Source organism: Bubalus bubalis, chromosome 3 (genome assembly GCF_019923935.1).
Source record: "Bubalus bubalis isolate 160015118507 breed Murrah chromosome 3, NDDB_SH_1, whole genome shotgun sequence".
Lineage (NCBI taxonomy): Eukaryota > Metazoa > Chordata > Mammalia > Artiodactyla > Bovidae > Bubalus > Bubalus bubalis.
The window spans coordinates 7,726,587-7,749,514 of record NC_059159.1 but is presented as its reverse complement, the minus strand read 5'-3'; the positions used below and the strand labels follow the sequence as shown (position 1 = coordinate 7,749,514).

General features: G+C 56.2%; 1 protein-coding gene across 8 annotated transcripts; it reads left to right on the top strand.

The window, feature by feature from the left end:
• The first annotated feature begins 4,362 nt into the window (after positions 1-4,362).
• EXOC7 (exocyst complex component 7) lies at positions 4,363-21,994 on the top strand. 8 transcript variants are annotated; one of them, XM_006045284.4, is made up of 21 exons: positions 4,363-4,520; positions 4,704-4,769; positions 6,139-6,323; positions 6,501-6,606; positions 8,658-8,880; positions 11,329-11,496; positions 14,316-14,408; positions 15,294-15,362; positions 16,359-16,504; positions 16,754-16,906; positions 17,145-17,243; positions 17,605-17,667; positions 17,934-18,000; positions 18,699-18,737; positions 19,471-19,536; positions 19,829-19,949; positions 20,166-20,261; positions 21,027-21,090; positions 21,291-21,332; positions 21,440-21,573; positions 21,821-21,994. In XM_006045284.4, the coding sequence occupies exons 1-21, from the start codon at positions 4,461-4,463 to the stop codon at positions 21,921-21,923; spliced, it is 2,163 nt and encodes a 720-aa protein (XP_006045346.1). In that variant the 5' UTR covers positions 4,363-4,460; the 3' UTR covers positions 21,924-21,994. The 8 variants fall into 8 exon arrangements, with proteins under 8 accessions (XP_006045346.1, XP_006045349.1, XP_006045348.1 ...); XM_006045287.4 differs by lacking the exon at positions 14,316-14,408; XM_006045286.4 differs by lacking the exon at positions 15,294-15,362.
• Positions 21,995-22,928: the final 934 nt, after the last annotated feature.

Sequence of the window (22,928 nt, the reverse complement as noted above, 5' to 3'; positions counted from 1 at the left end):
CAGATAAACAAGAACTGGAGATGTAATTTACAACATGAGGACTCCAGTTAACACTGCTTTGTGATAGACAGAAAAGTTGTTAACCCAGTAGGTCCTAAGTTCTCATCAGAAGGAGAACTATTTTTTTTTCTTTACTTTGGATTCTATTTGAGATGATGGATGACAACTAAACCTATTGTGGTAATCATTTCACAAGACAGTTGACCTTTGAACAGCAGGGGTTAGAGGCACTGACCCTAGGGCAGTGGAAAATTCCCATATAACTTTACAGCTGGCCCTTTCAATCCTCTGTTCTACCGTGTACTGCTGCTGCTGCTAAGTCGCTTCAGTCGTGTCCGACTCTGTGCAACCCCATAGACGACAGCCCACCAAGCTCCCCCGTCCCTGGGATTCTCCAGGCAAGAACACTGAAGTGGGTTGCCATTTCTTTCTCCAATGCATGAAAGTGAAAAGTGAGAGTGAAGTCGCTCAGTTGTGCCGGACTCTTAGTGACCCCATGGACTGCAGCCCACCAGGCTCCTCCGTCCATGGGATTTTCCAGGCAAAAGAGTACTGGAGTGGGGTGCCATCGCCTTCTATCCTAGTGTATATTCACTGAAAAAAATCCAGGTGGGCTCCCATAGTTCAAACCCATGCTTGCTGTTCAAGGATTAGCTGTATATACAATTCAACCACCATGCTGTACACCTTATGCACTGATGTATGTCAATCACTTCTCAGTAAAACTGAGACAATAAATAAATTTTAAAAAGCCAGCAGAAGGGCACCCTGCCTAGGCTGTGAGCCCCTTAAGGAAGGCTCCCCTCTCTTTCTCACTCCTTGCCTACAGGAACCCTGGGCTTAATGGACAAACGATTTAACCTGCTCCCTCCCCACAATGATCCACCTGCCTGGCAGGACGGCCTGTGTGTGGGTGATTCCAGGCCCCAGCCCGCAGGCAGAGGGAGGCCATGGGTCCATCCATCCGGCTGGGGTCTCCACTCCCCCAAGCACAAGGCCTCCCGGGATGGGGACGCTCGGAGGCGCAGAGAAAGCGCTGAGTCACGTTCAGGGAACACGGCCCCCAGAGAGCCGCTCCTCTGGGGCGCGAGGCTGCGGGAGCGCGCGGGCGCGCCCGAGGCTGCGGGAGCGCGGGGGGCGCGGAGGTGGGGCTGCGGGGGCGCGCGGGGCGCCCGGCTTCCCTCTCTGCCAACCACCCGGCCGCTGGCGTCCTCGGTTGCCAGGAGTTTCGGGGCCGAAGTGCAGTGGGTGCCAGCGCCTGACGTCACCGCTGCTCGCCGGTTCGGGGAATAGGGGGAGGGGGCACCCGCAGAAAGGCCCCGAACGCCCCCCAGCCCCCGGTTTGTGCCCGTCTTCCTGCACGTTCTCTCCTCCTTGCCCTCTCGAGTTTTCCTCATTTATTTGCTGCCCGCGTCCCTCTCCTTTTCAGCGCCCCATTTGCCGCCCCCCGCCACCTCCTTTTCTGTTTCTATCCATCCATCCACCTGTCTTCGGTCTTTCTTCTCCTTTTCTGGCACCCGCTGGACATTCTCGGAGGTTCTAGGGGGCGCGGTGGAAAGGTACCAGTGGGCATCGGGCGCCCCCTCGTGTCCCACTTGGCCCAGCCTGGCCTCGGCCCTGGGGGAGGGCGGAACACTCGCCCCACCCCCGTGATTCAAACCAGTTTACACGGAGGACATTCAACTTACAGTTGTGAAAATAATGTTAAAGCTCACCTGAAAAAAATAAACTCATCTTTTCATTCTTTTCGTATCTACTCTTTACTAGATATGGCTGCTATAAATATAATAATGGATTCACATTTCACAATGGATTTTCTTGAGAGTCAGATTGACAGCTTTGCATAACAGCATGCACAAGTCCCGAGCTACCTGGCCTGGGGAGGCAGAGCACAGCAGTCTCTTGGCCAGCTGTGTTGACTCAGCGAAGCTGTGACCTCTCTGAGCCTGACCTTCCTCCTCTGCAGAAGGGAGATGAACAGCTGTGCCTGACTTGTAAGTTTATTGTGAAGATTAGACAAGCTACTGCAAGGTGGTGCCTGTAACAAAGCTGGGCTAAAGAAGGCTCTCGAATCATGGTGGTTGGCTACCAAACTGCACTTTGTTGTTCAGGCGCTAATCGTGTCCGACTCCTCGTGACCCCGTGGACCAGGCTCCCCCGACTTTCACCATCACCCAGAGTTTGCTCAGATTCATGTCCATTCAGTCAGTGGTGCTATCTAACCATCTCATCCTCCGCTGTCCCCTTCTCCTTTCGCCTTCAATCTTTCCCAGTATCAGATCTTTTCCAATGAGTCAGCTGTTCGCGTGAGGTAGCCAAAGTATTGGAGCTTCAGCATCAGTTCTGCCAATGAATAATGGAGATTGATTTCCTCTAGGATTAACTGGTTTGATCTCCTTGCTGTCTGAGGGACTCAAGAATCTTCTCCAGCAACACAGTTTGGAAGCATCAATTCTTCCATGCTCAGCCTTCTTTATGGTCCAACTCTCATATTTTTACATGACTACTGGAAAAAATCACGTTTGACTATACGGACCTTTGTCTGCAGAGTGATGTGTCTGCTTTTTAATACATTGTCTAGGTTTGTCATAGCTTTCCTCACAAGGAGCAAGCAGACTGCCCTTAGAGAAGGATATTTGAGAAAATACAAAATACACATGTATATAGTTTACAAAATTGCAATGAGAATATAAAAAAGCTCAAAGTATTTGTTCACAGCCATAAAGGATTTCTTCTTGAGATGATGTTATTCATATTTTCTGGAGTGTCTACTGTGGGCTGGGTGCTGCTCAAAGGGGTTAAGTGTTGAATGAGGCTCTTAGGGCTGGTCCATCTGAGCCCAAAGTCCTTTCCACCAAAGCTCTCTAGTCCACTTTTTCTTTTCTCTGGCTGCTAACAATTTAAACTTTTCCTTTCACTTGGTTCTCAGGACTGCACAAGAGCTGCCTCAATGGAGTCATCCTAGCTGTCCTTACACAAGGATTCTGCCTTTTTATCTCCCTCATCTGCAACAGGGGTGCACCTCCCAGATATTTTCTTCATCAGTACTTTCACGGCCATCAACCAGATCTGAAACTGTCCTCTCGCCCCAAAAGAAAGCTGTCCAATCCCCCTCCAGGGGCTCAGTCCCACTTCTTCCTCCTTTTTGTGGAACTGGCCCCTGGGAGAGCCTTGGTAACCCTATAACTTGGTGCCCCCCAAACCTTCTCACCCACCAGTATATGCTTCATTGTCTATCTTCCTGTACCTGGATGCCTCAACAAAGCTGTGCAGCCACTTACCACCCCAGGGTGGGACCAGAGGCAGGGTGAGCCTCTGCAATGGAGGAGGGAGTAACACTAGGTTTTACAGGAGCTGTGTTTGTGGTGAATGCAGAACATTCATCCCTGCAGGAACCCTGATCCAGGGCCACTTCCCCACCCCTGGCTGGCCCCGAACTAATTAGAGGAGACTCCGGGCAAAGGAGCTGAGACATTTTGGCCCCTTGCAAGAGGGTGCCTACCAGCCCTCCAGGCCTTTCTGATGTCCTCAGAGGCCCTGAGAAACGCTCCCCTTGTGTCTGAGCACCCGCAAACAGGCCTCAGCGCCTCCATCACTGAGAACACCACCTGGATTCTAACCCCGCGGACAGGTCTGGGCTTTTTCAGCCTTCCCCTTGCACTGTTTCCAGACCTGGGAAAATACACCGCTGAAGCCACTCTCTACCCGCGGCCCGGCCCTCACCCTCAGCAAATAAAACCATGTATCTCTCTCCAAAACAGACACCCTAGTGTGGAGCTTGGAGCTTATCTCCGGTTCCATACCAGTCCCCGGGGTGAGTGCTCCCAGAACCCCTCCTACCCCAGGAATTTGGCCCAGCCCCTCACAAGTCGGGATTGTAGTTATGGATGCCGCTGGGGCCAAGGGCGAGCATTCTTCGCCCGGTCCAGGGCTTGCACACAGGGCGCATTCCGTGAGAACTTTTAGGGCCGAAGGGGGACACGACTACATAGGTCCCTCAGTCATTAAATGAGCACACATTAGGCGCCTGCTGTGTGACAAGCTCTGTGCTGTGCTTTGCGGGGGAACGCCTCATCTGTGCCTGGATCCGGACAAACGAATTTGTTATTAATCTTTGTGAAAAGAGTCAGCCTTCCCACGAAGACGGCAAGTGAGCTGTAACTGTTGTGCCAGCTGCGGGACAAAACACCGCTAGAGAACCTTCTCTGATGAGGGTGGCAACACGCATCAAGGTGAAACCCGGGTGCACCTCCCCGCCACACCCAAGATGGCCACCTGCCGGGGTCCCCGTCCCTTAGTTTCACGCAGGCGCACTTCCGCCTGCCACTCCAAATATGGCGGCAAGCGCTCCCCGGGGAGGGGGCCACGGGCGGAAGTGGGTGTGACGGGGACGGGAACCGAGAGGGCTCTCTGAAGGGAGACGCTGGGCTGTGGGAGCCGCACGCAGGGAGGTCGAAGTCATGATCCCCCCGCAGGAGGCGTCCGCCCGGCGGCGGGAGATCGAGGACAAGCTGAAGCAGGTGGGGCTGGGGAGGCGGGGGAGGAGGTGAGGGAAGGGGCCGAGATCCGGGCCGGGCGTCTACTCAGGGAGGTAGCAGGAGTGGGAGGGGGCCGGGTACCAGGCAGTCGGGTCCGGGCGAGGCTGTGGAGCCGGGATGCGGTGGTCTCTGGCTTCTGGTGATGTCCTCCGCTCCGCTCCGCAGGAGGAAGAGACGCTGTCCTTCATCCGAGACAGCCTGGAGAAGAGCGACCAGCTCACCAAGAACATGGTGAGTAACCCCTCAGCTGGGAGGGCCTCCAGACGCTGGAGAGAGAACTCTGCGACCCAGGGGTTTGGGTACCTAACGTTAGCCTGAGGCTTCTGGCCTGGGTGGTGATGGGTGGTAACGTCTGGGTTTCCCTAGCAACAGTGTTACACTTCTCTTACACTCTCTTCCCCTTGCCCGCCCCTTCGCCGAGGGTGCTGCAGCCTCCCACATTTCTGCTTTCTGCCTGAGTTCTCCATTCTTCTTTCTCTCCTTCCGCAAACATTTAGTGAGACTGACTTAAGTGGGCTGGGTACTGGCCATGGGTCACCCTCAATTTAAGTGTGGGTATCACCGGTGGGGTTATCACTTCTGAGGTTACTGAGGGCAGGAGACTCAGCTGTCACTACAGATAGCTGGAGGGGTAAAATGAGCCAGAAATCAGACAGATGTGAGATCTAGCCCTTGCCCCTCCACTTATTTATGTGTGGCTCCTGACAGGTAGCTCTGAGCCTCAGTTACCTCCTCTGCTAAAATAGACGATGCTAATCTCCCTTGTAGCTGTGAAGGTCATAGAAGCTAATGCGTGGAAATGCCTCTTGCACGGTATCTGGTATACAATAGGTACACAATAAACATGAACTTCCTTTCTTATTCCTAAAAGAGCCTGGAAAACCCAAACTGAGTAGTAGATAGAAACGTGGATATGTATTCAGTAACACAGTCATCAAGTGCTGCTGCTGCTGCTGCTAAGTCGCTTCAGTCGTGTCCGACTCTGTGCGACCCCATAGACGGCAGCCCACCAGGCTCCCCTGTCCCTGGGATTCTCCAGGCAAGAACACTGGATTGGGTTGCCATTTCCTTCTTCAATGCATGAAAGTGAAAGTGAAGTCGCTTGGTCGTGTCTGACTTTAGTGACCCCATGGACTGTAGCCCACCAGGCTCCTCCGTCCATGGGATTTTCCAGGCAAGAGTACTGGAGTGGAATGCCATTGCCTTAGAGAGAGGAGGTTTGAAGGTACCAGGAATGCATTTGAGGCTACTCTGTATGAAACTAGTTCCTGTTCAGTCTAGGAAAGCATCAGAGAGAACATAAATTGAGATCTGGCTTTAAGGGGTGGAAGGGAAGCCATCCTGTGGTGATTTTCTGAGGAGTTAATGTAATGCTTGCCTCGCCTTCAGATCAAACTTCAGCCAGTTTATTTGGGCCACCTCCAATCTGCCAGGCACGTGGTAGATCCTGGGGATACAGTGGGGAATAGTTATACCCTGTCCTTCTCCTCTTGGAGCCTACTGTCTAGAAAACCACAGCAAATGCCGAAGACCTGGCTGGGGGGCCGAAGCAGTGCTGGGACAGCCCTGAGGCCTGAGAGCATGGGGCTTCCCCCCGCAGGTGTCTATCCTGTCATCCTTTGAGAGTCGCCTTATGAAGCTGGAGAACTCCATCATCCCCGTGCACAAGCAGACAGAGAACCTGCAGCGGCTGCAGGAGAATGTCGAGAAGACCCTATCCTGTTTGGACCACGTCATCAGCTACTACCACGTGGCCAGTGACACTGAGAAGATCATCAGGGAGGGGTGAGCTCGGGCCAGAGCGTCACATTCCTAATGCCTCTTGGACCAGTAGGCTTTGGAAGGGGGGTAGAATATATATAAGCCTAGAGTCCCCTGTGTTAATTCTGTTCTCCCATTTCCAAATACAATTCCTCTTCATCTTCCATCTGCCCGGGCTAATATGGCTCTTCTCCTTTCCAGGCCCACAGGTAGGCTAGAGGAGTACCTGGGAAGCATGGCCAAGATTCAGAAGGCTGTGGAGTATTTCCAGGACAATAGCCCAGACAGCCCAGAGCTCAACAAAGTGGTAAGGGGCCAGCAGAGTGATGTGAGAGGTTGGGAGACACCAGTCCCTGCCCAGGTCTCATGAGTGACACTGAACCAGCTAAAAGATAATATAGTTGAATGAAGAGAAGTATATAATACCATGCACATAGTACAGACATTGAAATCTCTGTTTCAGGAATCACAGGTATACATTTTGATTGCATTTTAATAATTTAGCTAAATTAAAAGTTGTTGTTTAGTTGCTGAGTTGTATCTGACTCTTTTGCAACCCCATGGACTGCAGTCTGCCAGGCTCTTCTGTCCATGGGATTTCCCAGGCAAAAATACTGGAGTGGGTTGCCATTTCCTTCTCCAGGGGATCTTCTCAACTCAGAGATCTCCTGCATAGGCAGGCAGGTTCTGTACCACTGAGCCACCAGAGAACACACAAGTTACCTATGAAATATAAATTTCACATTTGATTTTTATAAATGCATGAGTATTTTTTTATTGTAGTGAAAAATACATAATATAAAAATTACCATTTCTAACCATCTTTAAGGGAGCAGTTCAGTGACATTCACATTGTATAACCAACCATTGCCACCTGACTACACAGAAGGCTGACAGGATCAGTATATTGTCACACTAGTAACCCAGAGGGGACACACCAGTATAACCAGTATACTGCAGCCCATCAGTGGGCAGCCTGGACTCAGAGATTGGAATGTCAGGGGTTGGAGAACTTTGTTCTTGAGGGTCTCTACCAAGTTCAGGTCACAGAGTGAAGAGCTCTGTGCTAGAACTTGGGTGTGGGGGTGGGCTAGAGAAGGAGAAGACAAAAAATAGACAACTCCAGGTTTACCCTAGAGGACTTACTTTTCAAGTAAGCAGAAACACTCCAACTTCTCTATTTTTAAAGCATCTTTATTGAGATATAATTCACATACCAATAAAGTTTTACCCATCTGAAGTATAAAACTTAGTAGTTTAGTAATCAGTAATTTAGTAGTTTTAATAATCCCCGAGTCATGCAACATCCCTGGAATAAATTTCATAACATATTCATCCCCTGTAAAAAGAAACACGTTGGCAGTCCCTCTTCTTCCCTCGCCTCCCCCATTCTCCCCGCCACTAGTACTCACTCATATTTTCTTTGTACATTTGCCTATTCTGGACTTGTGCAAATGGAATCACACAATATGTGACCTTTTGAATCTAGCTTCTTTCAGATTGCCTGTTCACAAGGTTCATCTGTGTGGTAACGTGTGTCAGCGCTTCACTCCATTGTAGGGCTGAATTATATTGCATTCAATGGACCTACCACAGTTTGTCCATTCATCTTTTTGGTGGTTACGAGCAGTGTTGCTATGAGTGGTGTTGCTGTGAACTCTTTTTTTTTTTTTTTTTTAGCTGTGAACTCTTGTGTACATACTTTTGTGTGGGCGTATATTTTTGATTCTCTTGTCTGCTCTGAATACCTATCACTTATCAGATACATGATTTGCAAGTATTTCCCTTCATTTTATGGATTGTCTTTTCACTTTTTTTTTTGGAGCGGGGCGCGGGGGAGTGCTCACAGCATGGCATGTGGGATCTCAATTCCCTGGCCAGGGATTGAACCCTCGCCTCCGTCAGTGGAAGTATGGAGTCTTAAGCCTTGGACAGTCCGGGAAGTCCCCCTCTTTTCGCTTTTTTGATGGCATAATTTTCAGCACATAAGTTTTTGACATCCAATTTATGTTTTTTTCTTTTGCTTTTCTAACAAGGGTTTCTAACAAACCCTTTTCTAACAAGAACACAAATTAATGGTGGAATGAGAAAATAATCAGCTGATACCCATAAGCACCTACTTTTTGTAAAACTCTGGATTTCACCTGCAAGCATACATTTTAAGAGAACACAAGGGAAAGAAATAATACAGGAAGGCTTCCGAGCATTTCTTCTCTGGGAAAAAGGAAGTGAAGGCAGAGGAGGGCTGGGACCCAGAAGCAGGAAGGGAAAGGAAGGGTATGGGGAGGCGAGGGCCAGCTGAGTGCTGGAGCAGCTGCGGACCCTCATCTTTCCCCTCGCCCTCCCTCCGTCCCATAGAAGCTGCTGTTTGAGCGGGGGAAGGAGTCGCTGGAGTCCGAGTTCCGCAGCCTGATGACCCGGCACAGCAAGGTGGTGTCCCCAGTGCTCATCCTGGATCTGATCGGTGGTGAGGACGACCTGGAGCTCCAGGAGGAGGTGCCCCTGGAGCACCTGCCCGAGAGCGTGCTGCACGACGTGGTCCGCATCTCCCGCTGGCTGGTGGAATACGGCCGCAACCAAGGTGAGACGGCCAGGGTGCTGGTGGCAGGCCAGAGGGAGCGGGCCTCCCCTTCGTTTCTTTAATCCACTTGCATGTCTTTGATAGAGTTTAGTAGGAGACAACGTGAGCCATAAATCCCGAACGTGTGTGTCAAATTGTGAATCTAGCAAATCCAACCGTTTCTTTATATACCTTCCTTTCTCCTGTTTCTTCCTTTTCTCCCCCCAATTAATTATAAAAATTTTAAATGGCACAGAAAGGTTTAGGTGAAAAACAGAAGTTTACCTCCCCGCTTCCCTGATGCCTACGGCATAACCCAAAGATGCCTACGGCATAACCCAAAGCTGTTAAGGTTGTTTACAGCCTTCCAAAAAAATCTTTATGTGTGTGAGAGAGAGAGTAAATATGTGCGTATCTCCCCCTCGTTCCCAGGTGGAAGGACAGTTGTCCTCTCTGACAATTGTTTTCTGGTTTTTGTTTTTAACTTAGTGACATGCCTTGAGAGCATTCCATATCAGTACATGTATATCTGCTTCATTCTTTTTGACATTCTTTTTGATATTCTGTGGTGTGTTGGTCCCATCATTTCTTTGGCCTGTCCCAGGATTTTTAAAAGAAAACTCCTGAGTTAAACAAAAATTTAAAAAAAACTAATGAATATTCAATTTTAAGCTGCTTAGTCCTCCACATTCTTCTTCCCTTTGGTAGTGTGTACACGCACCAAGCTGCCAGTGTGCCTTACCACTGTCCCCCTCCTTCTCGAGGACTGTGTGGTGCCGGGTCTCAGGGCTGCCTGTACCAACCGCACAGGCTTGTCTGTGGCTCACGAACTGCACTCTGGGAGCCGAGGGGTTGGCAGGAGCGATCCAGGGGCTCCCTTGGGATAAGGGAGGCCAGGGGATGCCTCCAGACCCCCTGCCTCCTTCAGCCAGAACCTCTGTGCTTTGGTCCATTTCACATGCTAGTGACACATTGGTTCGGAGCTGCAGAAATGTACCGTGGCATCTGTATCTTTTTTCCTCACTCATTTGGACTTTTTTCTTTTCTAATTTTCCAGTATTGATAAAGTGACAGAGTGAACATGGTTACACTGCTTGGTCTTCTTATTTAGGAAGTTCTTTGGGATATTTTCTCAAAGGTGCAGTTATCAGGTAGAGCTGTCTGAACAGATCTGTAACCTTCTTGCCATCTTACGTTCCTCTCCGGACAGATGGGGCCGGTGGACTGACCGTCGACAATCCTCCAGCTGTTTATTCTTCCTTAACTTCATTTATCTTAGCTATTTGACTGGGCTGTCACGATCCTTTCATTTTTTTAAATTTTCACTTCATTCACAGCTAAAGAATGGTCTATTTTTTTCACTTACTGGCATTCATTGGGACTTCCCTGGTGGCTCAGATGGTAAAAGCATCTGCCTACAATGCAGGAGACCTGGGTTCGATCCCTGGGTTGGGAAGATCCCCTGGAGGAGGAAATGGCAACCCATTCCAGTATTCTTGCCTGGAAAATCCCATGGACGGAGGAACCTGGCAGGCCACAGTCCATGGGGTCGCAGAGTCGGACATGACTGAGCGACTTCAGTTCACTTCACTTCTTGTCTCTTTACTGCCTACGCCTTGCTCACATCCTTTGCATGCTCAGTTGCTGGAGTCATGTACGACTCTTTGCAACCCCATGGATTTTACCTCACCAGGCTCCTCTGTCCATGGGATTATCTAGGCAAGAATACTGGAGTAGGTTACCATTTCCTTCTCCAAGGAGAAGGACTTCCTGACTTAGGGATTGAACCTGGGTCTCCCGCATTGCGGGCAGATTCTTTACTGACCAAGCCACCAGGGAAGCCCAAGAATACTGGAGTGGGTAGCCTATCCCTTCTCCAGGGGATCTTCCCGACCCAGAAATCACATCCTTTGACCTCTTACCAAGTGGAAGCTGGGTGTTAACTTTGTATTTTTTTTATCTAAAAAAAAAAACTTAACCAGGAATTCCCTAGCAGTCCAGTGGTTAGGACTCCGCTTTCAGTTCCACAGGCCTGCGTTCAAACCCCCGTCTGGGAACTAAGATCCCACAAGCCTCGGGGTGTGGCCAAAAATAAACAAACAAAATTAAAAATTAAAAAACATTACTTTCAAAGGGAGCTCTCTGGTGGCCCAGTGGTTAGGACTCTGATTCTACTGTAGGGAGCACGGATTCGATCCTTGGTCAGGGAACCAAGAACCACATGCTGTGTGGCATAGTAAAAAAAAAAACAACAGAAAACAACTCACAACTGTTGGTTCTGTTGGGGGATAGTTTCTCTCATAAAACTTTGTTTAATTTGGGACGAGGCTGCGCTGGGGGCTGCTAGGAAGAGGTTCGCAGGTAGCAATAGCAGGTACCCACTGCTGCCCCGAGGAGCTGTGTCTGGAGGGGAGAGGGAGGCTCCTGGGCCAGGGGCAGGGACCTCAGCTGTCGCCCGTCTTCCCTCAGATTTCATGAACGTCTACTACCAGATCCGCTCCAGCCAGCTGGACCGCTCCATCAAAGGCCTGAAGGAGCATTTCCGGAAGAGCAGCTCTTCCTCTGGGGTCCCCTACTCCCCTGCCATCCCCAACAAGAGGAAAGACACACCCACCAAGAAGCCGGTCAAGCGGCCAGGTGAGCCCCCCACCACTGGCCCACCTCAGAACCATCCCGAAGGCCACCTGGGACCTGGGTTGCCCAGGCCCACCCCAGGGTGAGCAGCGTCGGCCCCTGTAGAGCTTGTCCTCACAGTACCCCTGACCATAGGTACACGGGACAGAAAGCAGGTGTCTGCCCACCCAGCAAAGCCTGGTCCAGTGAGCTCCTTTCTCACGAGTCTGGGGGCTGCATATGGGTCCTTGGAGCGGAGGGTCACAGTCCTGGAGAGGTGGGCTGACAGGGGTGCCGGGGCAGCCGCTCGCTGGGCGCCCTCGGCCTCTCTCCGTCATCTTGTGGAAAGGCCAGGCCTGCTGCCGCCACCAGAACCGTGGAATGGGACGGGGCAGGCACGGCGGGCTTCACCTTCCAGGAAGCCCAGGCCGCTTGACCTGACGCGTGGTTAGGAAGTGGAGAGGGGAGAGTTTACTCTTTCACAGTCCATCCATCCAGAAAGAAAAAAAAAAATCCCAGGCCATCCTCTCCGAAGGACACAGTTGGGCTTTTGGGTTCCACTCGAAGCTCGTGTCCAGCCGTGGGGAGTCGGGGGAGGGTTGCTGAGGTGGGAGAGGCCTGGGCCGTGGGTGTCCTGGGCGAGCAGCTGTCTGGCCTTCTTCCCGTCATCGTGTGCCCCGTAGTCTGTGCTCCAGGTACACAGTGGCCCTCTGGATGTGTCATCCGCTTGGCAAGCCTGGCTGTGTCTGGCTGCTGAGAGGTGTTGCCCTCGAGAGGCTGGGGTCTTCCAGGGTGAGGGACCACTGCAGACCCCAGGGAGAGAGAGAGCCAGTGAGGCCAGGGGCGTCTTCCGCCTCAGCCCACCTGGTCCAGCTGCTGTTGCCTCACGTGCCCAGAGGCACTGGTGGGACCGTCCTTCGTGACGGCGCTCTCCTTCCCTGCCCCTCAGGGAGCAGGGTTGCCTGTTCACAGTTGCCCTGAAAACCCGCTCCTCCTCAGGCCTTTGTTCAGGGTTTGGAGACACGGCAGAGCAGAGGCTGCCCGCAGGCAGGGCACCAGTGGGCGTGGCATGAGGGAAGCCAGGGGCCCTTCCCCTCCAGTGTGGATGTCCTGGCCGCCCCCCTTGGAGAACTGGCCGCAAATGGGGACTCTAGTAAGGCTGCCTGTGTGGCCATAGCCACCTGCCACACGGGCCTGTCCGTCTCTGCCTCGGCTCAGCGAGGCTGTGGGGCTCCTTGGGCCCCGGCAGGCCTGTGCTCTCCTCCCCTCTGTCTTTTCTCCGATGGGCACCCCAGGACCCAGACTGCATCCAGGAACACTGCTGGCCCTGCAGGGGAGCCGGGGTCTGATCTCGGTGCTCCTGCTGGACCTAAAGCAGCCTTGACTTCAAGCCTGCCAAATGGAGGGCTGTAGCTGTGAGGGTCCCTTTGGTTTCTGTGGGGTTTCAAGAGTTGTCAGAAGCTCGGGGTGGGGGGAGCTCAGAACTGATGCCAGAAACTAGGGAGACAGGCCCCCAGGACGTGGTTCCCAGCTCTTGAGGAGCGAAGCTGGGAGGCGCGGTGGGTGATGAAACACTGACGTCGGCATCGTCCAAGGTAGTTGGGCGCCTGATGGGCATGGCGGCTGCCAGATCAGTGTCCCCAGCCCACATCCACGCGGACGTGCTGGCGAGGCTCCTGAAGGCCGCATGGGCCCATCTGCTCCCGCTCGGCTGTGGGGCAGGAAACCGATTGGCTCATTAGTGAGGCCGCTCGCTGAAGAAAGAACACGGCGAGACAGATGCTGAACCGGAGCCCCGAACTCGGTTGTTAGTAGCTAATTGTGGTTGGTGTGCACAGAGAGAAATGTCCCGCCTCCCCAAGCCTTTTGGGGAGCTGCCAGGACCCAAGCAGCCTCCCTGTGTTCAGAGATGCCCGGGGGCATCCAGGAGTCCCCAGGGGAGAGGGACCGGAGTTACCCTCACGGTGCCTCCCCTGCCCCCAGCTTTGTTGACGAGGCCGCTGCACGCATCCGTTTTGAGTGCTGTTTTATTTCCCCCACGTGTTCTTCCCCGAGCTGTCTCGCTCCCGTAGAGGTAGCTGACCCGAGAGGCTGTGGGCACCGCGGCGTTGTTGTGGTTGTTCTCACGTGTGATACTAACTGTTGGTTTTTTCCCCCCATGCCAAGAGCATGCCCCCTTTCCTGCGGCCCTCCCGCTCCAGCTCTCTGTGTGGTGGCCTCTGTTAACTTTTCCTCGTCTTTTGAGTCATTCCCAAGAGCTCTGATGGTTCGGGTCCCTCCCCTGGTGTGTGGGCCACTCTGCCTCTGGATCTCCAAGCCTCCCACTGCTGTCCCTGGAAGCCCAGTCCCATTTCGCCACCTCCCGGGTCTCCTGCTTTCGGTGGGCTGCTGCTTGGCTGCTTCTGGCACTGAGCGTGCCCGGAGAGCTCGGCCTGCCCTTGGGAGAGGATCCAAGGGCCTCGAGGTGTCCCCAGGATCTCCCTTTCTGGGCTCGAGAGCTCCATGACTTGCTCCTCTGTCCCGGGGCCTATAAACCAAGTGCCACTCAGTACTGTTTTTTGTTTTTTTTTAATTTTTGGCTTCTCCTGGTGGATCTTTGCCCATCTCATCTCCTTCACCCGCTGCACTTCCTCAAATGAACTCAGACCCAGAACCACGAGGGTCACTGGCAGAACCAGGAGTCCCCTGGGGGAATGAAACAGCTCTATTCCTCCGTCCGGGCGTGCTCACTGCTGGGGGTGGGTGCGGGCCTGGGGGAGAGGGCTCGGTGGAGGGCTGCTGCTGTTTTCTCTCGCTCATTTCCTAGGTCTTCTTGTCTCCTCTCTGTGTGGCTCTGGTGACAGGGACGATCCGTAAGGCTCAGAACCTTCTGAAACAATATTCCCAGCATGGTCTAGATGGGAAAAAGGGGGGCTCTAACCTCATTCCTCTGGAAGGTAATCACCCCGTGTTCCTCTCCAGTTCCCTCCTCCTCCACCGTGTGTCCACTCCCGTGGCAGGGCAGAGCCTCCACCCCCCAGAGGGCCTCTGGCACAAGCCTGAGAGGGGCGGGGGGAACTGAGGTCCCTGGGGCCACTGAGCCCCGCTGGCTGGCTCGGGGGCAGCCTTTGTGGTCTTGGCCCAGTCCTGTCTGGCTGACGGCGGCTCTGCCCCCCGGGAGGCTTCCCGCCCCCTCCCCATCCTGTCTCTGTCCTTCTTGTCTCCCGTTTGAACTCTGAGAAAGTTCTCTGTCACGGGCAGCCCTTTCACGCTCAGGCCAGCAGTGGCAGGGCCAAGCTGGCTGCCCTCCGCCACCCCCCACTTTCAGAAGGGGGAGCGTGCGCAGCCTGTGTCCCCCCTGTCTCCCATCAGAGGAGGGACAGCCCTGGCCCGGTGGACCAGATCCGCCTTCAAAACAATGACCCTGGGGGACAAAAGGAGCCTGTCCCCATTCATTGGGCAGTGACATATCTCTAACTGGACCTCTCCCCAAATACGGTGAGACACAGCCCCTGGGGCTGAGCATCAGACCTTCCGCAGCTGCCGGAAACTCTTCAGAAACCCTCTGTGGTCCTCACAGCTTTCTCAGCCTCCGGGTTTGGGGAAGCCGGCTCCCGAGGGCGGTCCAGGCACTGCAAGTCAGGCTTGAAACGGCTGTTCCCAAGGTGGTCTGAGGCAGAGGAGGGGCTCAGAGCCCTCTCCAGTGCCCCCCTCCATGCACCCCATCTCATATCCGCCCCCTGGAGATTGAGGGCTCCTTCTCAGCCCCCACCCCCACCCAAGAGGCAGCCATCCCGCCCCTGGATAAACGCTGCTTGTGTTTGCGGCCGACGTCTCGCTAGGTCACGAGCATGATTTCCGAGTTAAGCACCTGTCCGAGGCCCTGAACGACAAGGCCGGGCCACTGGCCGGTGAGTACCGCAGCCCAGCCCGCGGGCCGCCACCGCCGCACTCCCGGCCACCCCCCGGAGGGCCCGCTCCCGCTGCCCAGCCGGCCTCCGCTCCGAGGACGAGCCAGGCCTACTCGCCTCTCTCTCTCCCCGGTCTCCTCCTCTCTCTCTCTCTGTCTCTCTCGGGCACTAGGTCTCCCTGCCTCTCTCCAGACGGGAGTGCAGGCTGGGCTCTCCAGGCCTGGCTGAGGGCAGAAGCTGCAGGCGGCCCCTTGGAGGGCAGGGAGCGCCCGCACCTGACTCCAGCAGCAGCTCCAAGGCTCTGGCCCCCTCGGAGCCCGTCCCTTGGCACGTAGCATCTGGTTGCCTGCGGACACCACTGCCCCAGCCTCCAGTACCGTGGAGGGACCCCCCGCTCCTCCCGGGGCAGCTGACGACCAAGCAACCCTCCCTCTCTGGGGCTTACGTGGCCTGCTCTCCAACTTTGATCCCATGTCAGCTAGCCTCATAGACCAGAGCCCACCGCCTTTTTATACATTCCAGAAGGCCTGGCCAGGCCAGTGTCTGCCTTCAGAGGCCCAGCATCTTCTGAGATGGCGCCAGCCTCCTCGGGGTGGACGTTGCCTCTTGCCCATCCCTGAGTGTCGTCTTCCCAGTACAGTTCAAAATCCCCCGTCTGGGGTCAGACGTGTCTTCTCCGGGAAGTCGACTGAGGGGTCTTCTTGTCCTTGAATCCATCTCCCCCACACCTCCCATACCTGATGCTCTGGGACAGTAATACTGCCCACAGCAGAGCTAAAAATGAAGTTCAGGCCAAGGTTGGACTCAGCCCCTTTTTTTCCCCTCAAACCCTGGCGGCTCTGCTAGAGTCCTCTCAGCTTTCTGCCAGCAGTCTTCCTCCCATCTGCTGCCAATCTGGCTGCAGCCCAGGAGCTGGAGAGATTCACGGCCCCCCCACCCCAGCAGGGAGAGGGGCTACCCCAAACCAGAAGCTCAGGGGCCCTGCTGTCCCCCCAGGGAGAGATGACATGCTGGACGTGGAAACCGATGCCTACATTCACTGCGTCAGTGCCTTTGTTAAGCTGGCCCAGAGCGAGTACCAGCTGCTGACGGACGTCATCCCTGAGCACCATCAGAAAAAGACTTTCGACTCTTTGATACAGGTCTGGCCCCGCCCTGCCTCGACCAGATGCCCCAAGTGAGAGCTGTCCCTGCAGAAGCTTGAGTCTGGGCCAGGTTCCTAGCCCTTAACTCCAGCCACTGCCCCCACCCTGATCCTGGGGCCTCTGAACTGGGTGATGTGTCCTGATCGGAGGCACACTGCCCCCCATACCCTTCTGGCTGCCCTCACCGGCCGTGGGAGCCAGCTGGCCGCCCCTTCCCTGAGCCCTCCCCCTGCCCCACTCTCTCAGGACGCCCTGGATGGGCTCATGCTCGAAGGCGAGAACATTGTGGTGGCCGCCCGCAAGGCCATCATCCGCCACGACTTCTCGGCCGTGCTTACTGTCTTCCCCATCCTGCGGCACCTCAAGCAGACCAAGCCTGAGTTTGACCAGGTGCTCCAGGTATATGGGGGCAGGGGGGCCCTTGGGGACTCCGGGAGGAGGAGTCCCGCCGCCCAGCAGGGCCTCCCAGGAGAACCGCATTCTCTGCTCAGAGTGAGGGGCAGCGGCAGCTTCCCCGGGGCCCTGGGCGGGTGGAGGTGCTCTTGGGGGAGTGAGGAGAAGAGACAGTCCCCGGGGCGGGGGGCTGGGAAGGAGCAGGGCTCTGGAGCCCTGTGCAGCCATGTGGCTACATCCTCAGGGCACGGCCGCCAGCACCAAGAACAAGCTGCCCAGCCTCATCACCTCCATGGAGACCGTGGGAGCCAAAGCGCTGGAGGACTTTGCCGACAACATCAAGGTGCCTTTCCTCTGTCCACGCCACCCAGGCCGGCCGGCGGGGCTGCAGGCAGGGCCACTGCCAACGGTCTCAGGAACTCCTGAGAGCAGGCCTCCAAGTGGGGTGGGCCTGCCCTGCGGGGAAGCCGGCCAGCCGTGCTGCTGGTCTCCTGTCAGTACCCACGGGCCTCCGTTTCTTTCCCAGAGGCCCCCACCCGAGGCATCAAGCTCCTTTAGGTCCCTCTTGCTTTTTAGTTTGTGCCCGATGGGGTGTCCTGACGCGTGTCTGCCAGGAGGTGGCGCTGTGGGCCCACAGACAGGTGCTGGGTGGGCTGGGGCATCCTTAGGAGCTGTCCCAGGGACTCAGGCTGTCTGTCCCACAGAACGACCCGGACAAGGAATACAACATGCCCAAGGATGGCACCGTGCACGAGCTCACGAGCAACGTAGGTGCTGCCGGGGACTCCTGGGGCGGGCAAAGGGCGCAGGTGGCAGGATGGGCGGGAGGCGCTGAGCACCCCCTGCAGACGGGGCCTTTCCCCGGAGGCCAGACCCACAGGGTGAAGCGGCAAGTTTGCTGCCAGCTGTTTCACCGGCAGACGCCTGCCCTCACCTGTCCTGGAATGGCCAGAGGGGCTGCACCGTGGGGGCTGATCCAGCCTTTGGGTCCTGCCCTTGACCTTCTTCTTGGCCCCGTTTTCTCCCCTCACAGGCCATCCTCTTCCTGCAGCAGCTCCTGGACTTCCAGGAGACGGCGGGTGCCATGTTGGCCTCCCAAGGTACTTGACACCTCCCAGCGGGGCCCCCCACCCCATTCCTCCCTCTGGGCTGGAGACGTCTCTGGGTGAGGAGATTCCCCCCATCCTGGGGGGTGGAAAGGAGTCGTGGCCTGTGACAGGACCCTCTCCCCTCCAAGCCTCTTGGGCCATAAGACCCAGCATCAGGAGAGCGGGGTCTGACCGCCTGCCCTGGCCTCCGTCCCCCTGGCTCCCTCCACTGTCCTCGCCCTGGAGCACAGACCCCACTTGTCTGAAGGTGTCTTCCCTGCCTGCTCCCCCTCCTTCTGCATCTCCCCACCTCCTCTTGTGTTGCCTGTCCTCCTACCTGGTCTCACACCGCTGACCCACTGAGCGGGCCGGGCTGGCTTCTCCGGGCCAGCCTGGTGTCTTTCCGTGACCGGGGTTGGGAAGTCAGCACGTGGGGAGGCGCGCGCTGAGACCCAGCCCTGGGCCTTCCCTGTACCCCGCATCCTGGGGGCAGCCTCTGGCCTGTCGTTCTCCTGATGTCCACTTCCCAGTGTGTCCCTGGCCTGCGGGGGTCCAGCCTGGGCTGTCCTGCTGTCTGTGTCCCGGCGTCGAGGGGCGTGGGCTGCTTGGCTCGGGTGTGGTGGCCGTCTCTAACCTGTTTTGCACTTTGCATCTTTCTCCCTCCTTTGTCTCCCCCTTCCCCTCTGTGCGCACTGCCTCTCACTGCGTAGTTCTTGGGGACACATACAATATTCCTTTAGACCCCCGAGGTAAGCAGCAGGGCTCAGCAGCCCCATCCTCCCTCTCTGAAGCCCCGTGGGTGAGGTTCCCTGGGCACAGAGGCCCCTGGACAGGCTCAGGGCCCCAGTTGGAGCAGGGTCAGAGGGGCACGGGTTCTTCCAGGGTGCTCCTGACCCCCTCAGCTCCCTGACCGCCAGTTTCTGTCTCTGGGCTTCTGCAGACAGCATCCTGCTGTGCCCAGCACCCTGACTACACCCTTCGGGCTGGTCCAGCACCTCCCTGTCCCCTTCCTACCCTGTCCACTCCCCAACCCCCTGGCCTTCTGCTCTGTGTGGGCAGGACCCCTCTGGTCTGGTAGAGGAGCTTATGGGTGGTGGGGAAGAAGGTGGAGAGGCCATCAGGGGCTTATTCTAAAACTCTGCTGCTAATAAATGGGATACATGGGCCTTGTAGGTAGCACCCAGCTTGGGTTGGGGGAAGGGGCTGTCCCCACGCCCGTCCTGCCTGTCTTCCTGCCGGTCCTTGGAGGTCAGCTCATTAACCCCACCACCCAAGACCATGGAGGGGTCTCCCCGGATTCCAGAAGAGTCCCAGGAAGTGCTCCCCTCAGCGGGAAGCGAGCCCCATAGCTCAGGACATACCCAGCTCTGCCCGAGGAAGGTTCCTCCCAGGGTTTCCCTAGCTGCTCCCCGGGCCAAGGGGAGGCCAGAGAGGGTCTCAGCTGCTGCCACGGCCGCAGTAACAGGACCTCTTCTCTCACAGAGACTAGTTCCTCTGCCACCAGCTACAGCTCCGAGTTCAGCAAGCGTCTACTGAGCACCTACATCTGTGAGTGGTCCCCGCCAGCCAGCAGCCCCAGCACCCGGCCTCCTGCCTCTTCCCTTCCTTCTCCTCTTTGTGTGCTCCTGCTAGTCCCGGCCCCGCTCCTGAGGGCCCCCCACCCTGCCCCGACCTTTAGAATTGCAACCTAACCTCTGGCTGGGGGGCTGTGGGGGCTGGGCCAAGGGCTCCCAAGTCTGGCAGGGTCTTGGGTCCGGGAGGGACAAGGAGCGACGAGTGGGAGTTGGTTTGCGGATCAGACTGCCGTGGTTGGTAGGTGACCATATCCTTCCCTGTGCAGGTAAAGTCCTGGGCAACCTGCAGTTGAACCTGCTGAGCAAATCCAAGGTGTATGAGGACCCGGCTCTGAGTGCCATCTTCCTGCACAACAACTACAACTACATCCTCAAGGCCCTGGAGAAGTAAGTGGCCGCGGGGGCTGCTCTGGGGCTCACCTGCCTCGGCCCAGCCTCCTGGGGATGGCTGTGCCCCCTGGTGTCCCAGTGGGGAGGGCACCCCTTCGCCCTTGGTGGGCCCAGGACCCAGGGAGGTGGGAGGCAGGCCCCGCCGGGGCTGCTGCGGAGGCCGGCAGCCTGTTGGACCTCCGCTCTCTCCTCTCCCCCCTGCTCCCACCCCAGGTCCGAGCTGATCCAGTTGGTGGCTGTGACCCAGAAGACTGCTGAGCGCTCCTACCGGGAGCACATCGAGCAGCAGATCCAGACCTACCAGCGCAGGTGGGGAACCCCCCGCCCCAACCTATGTACCCACCACTCACACTTCCTTCCTAGAGCCTGGGGACGCTGGGCCCGGTCAGCGTGGGGTCAGTGGTGGGGAACTGCTGCCCAGTGGACCCCAATCCTCTGCTTTTTAATCACTTTTGTAGGGGGTGGGAAGCCCCCTCCCACTCCCTACTCCTTGGCAGGGAAGGGGCGCTTTGCCAGTCTGTTCAAGGGTAGTCTGCCAAGGGTGACAGCTAAGAATGGTTGACTGTCAGAGATGTGGGTAACATTTTGGCCGAGCAAAGAGCAAGGTCGCAGGGGCCCTTGAACTTGGCTGAGCCCCGCTCTCCGGGCTGCCTCTGGTCCTCTCCTCCTGTTTCTTAGTCTGTGTGTCTCTCGCTTTGGGTGTTTCTTCCCCGTGGCTGTATCTCCCTCTTCCTCCCTGTTTGTCTGTGCTCTGCTCCTCCTTTCTCACCTGCTTCTCCGTCTAAATCGGCTGCGACACCGACATGAAGTGCACTCGGTAGTGCTGGATCAGTCTATTGAGTGCTCGGTTTCCTGTCCTTAATTTTAAAAGTGAGCAGCTTGAACATTTTTATTCCCAAGGGGGAAAAAAGAATCTCTGCTGTGTTTTGCTCAGTTTTGACCCAAACTGATCCCTGCCCTCACCACCTACCCCAGTAAATGAAGAGATTTTTTAAAAAAACAAAACCCCAGGAAAGGGAGCAGGGGCCTGAGGCTGTCCCTTTTCTGCCCTGTGCTTCCCTCCCTGCCTGGCAGTTGGCTAAAGGTGACTGACTACATTGCTGAGAAGAATCTACCTGTGGTCCAGCCTGGAGTCAAGGTGGGCTGAAGGCCTGGGCTGGGGAGGGGAGGGATGGCTAGTGGATACGGTGCTCTGTGTTGTCTCTCTGGGAAAAAAATAAATAACCAGGATGAGAAAGCAGAGATGCCTGTGGCCCCGAGGGCAGAAGGGAAGGAGCCAGGGGCAGGGCGCCTCTGCTCTGAGCTCTGCTTTGTCTGCCATCTCCCCCGGCCCCCCAGCTTCGGGACAAGGAGCGGCAGATGATCAAGGAGCGTTTTAAGGTAAGTCAGGATCTTCTCCCCTCCGTCGATTGATGCCGCTCCCGTAGCAACACAGACCCGAACGTTTTTCTCTGGGTCACTGCTACTTCCCCCTGTTTGGTGGCCAGGGCTTCAACGATGGCCTTGAGGAGTTGTGCAAGATCCAGAAGGCCTGGGCGATTCCCGACACGGAGCAGAGGGACAAGATCCGCCAAGCTCAGAAAAGTATCGTTAAGGAGACCTATGGGGCCTTTCTAAACAGGTGAGCCCTCCATCTCTGCCTTCCCAGCCCCACACGCCCCCTCTGCCCCAACTGGACCTCTGGGCTCTTTTCTTTGAGAAAACGTGGAGAGAGGGAGGTGGGTTCAGGTGGCAGACCCAGCGCTTATGGCTTTGGTGTGGGGCCAGACCAAAACATGACTCAGGGGCACCCTATTAGGAGGGCCTTAGGCTGAGGCAGAGCTGGGGAGGGGCTCGGCCTGCCCTCTCTGACCTCACCGCCTGGGCAGGTATGGCAGCGTGCCCTTCACCAAGAACCCGGAGAAGTACATCAAGTACCGCGTGGAGCAGGTGGGGGACATGATCGATCGCCTCTTTGACACCTCGGCCTGAGCTGCCGATGCCCCTGCCTGGCTCTGCCAGAGCAGCTGTGTTACTGGACAGATAAACAGGTGTGGACTTGCCTCTGGGCCGGGTGAGTGTGGCATCCTTTGCGACAGGGGCCTTGCTCTGCCACCGGGCCAGGAGCCCCGCCCCCGAGTCCTCAAGTCCTGGTCTGCCCTTCCTCTCGCAGCCCCCATTCCCTACCCAAGCAGCACTCTCCCAGAACCTTGGAGTTCATCACTCTGACCACAGCCTGCAGAAGCCACAGGATGGCTTCAAGTCAAGAAACACAGAGAAGGCAGACAGAGGTCTGTGCCCACAGCTGCCTCACGGGACGGGAAGAGGAGGGCTGAGTAGCCCTGCTTCCAGGCCAGCTTGGGACTGGGGTGGAAAATGCTGTTCAGCCCAGGCCTGAGGGTCAGGCTCAGAGGAGCAGGCCACACCGCAGCCCCAGGCCCTGCAGAAAAGCAAGGGGGTTGGACTGCTCTCAGACTCAGTGCAGAGAATGCCTGCCTTACCCCCACAGTTCTGCCGCCTGGGGAGTTCTGCCCACGAGGTGCGTCCTGGTGGCTGGAGTAGAAGTGCTCTCCCTGCCCTCTGAGCACTGGCCGGAGCTCACAGAAGGGGTCCTGACCGTCCCGGGCCTGTCTCTGCGGCTCCAGCGCTCCTGGCCTGAGGCCAAGCTGCAGCGGTTGCCGAAGGAGCAGTTAGGCTGTGTGTGGGGACGGGGGACCAGCGGACAGTAGTGAGACAGTCTGGAGCAGAGCGGGGCTCAGGGATGTGAGATGGGGCCCCACCTACTCCAACAAAAGTGAACAGCTGAGCGCGACAAGACAAACCCCAGAGGCGCCCTTGCCCTGGGGCGATGTGTTTATTCCACACTCCTTGCTTACATGCTCACAGGAAGGAGAGCTCGGGGTGGCCTAGGGTCCTCCAGGCTGAGGGAGGAGAGTCCACCTCCCTCCCCCTCCAGAGGCCCCATCACAGCCCTCGCCCCCCAGGTCTGCAGCCCTG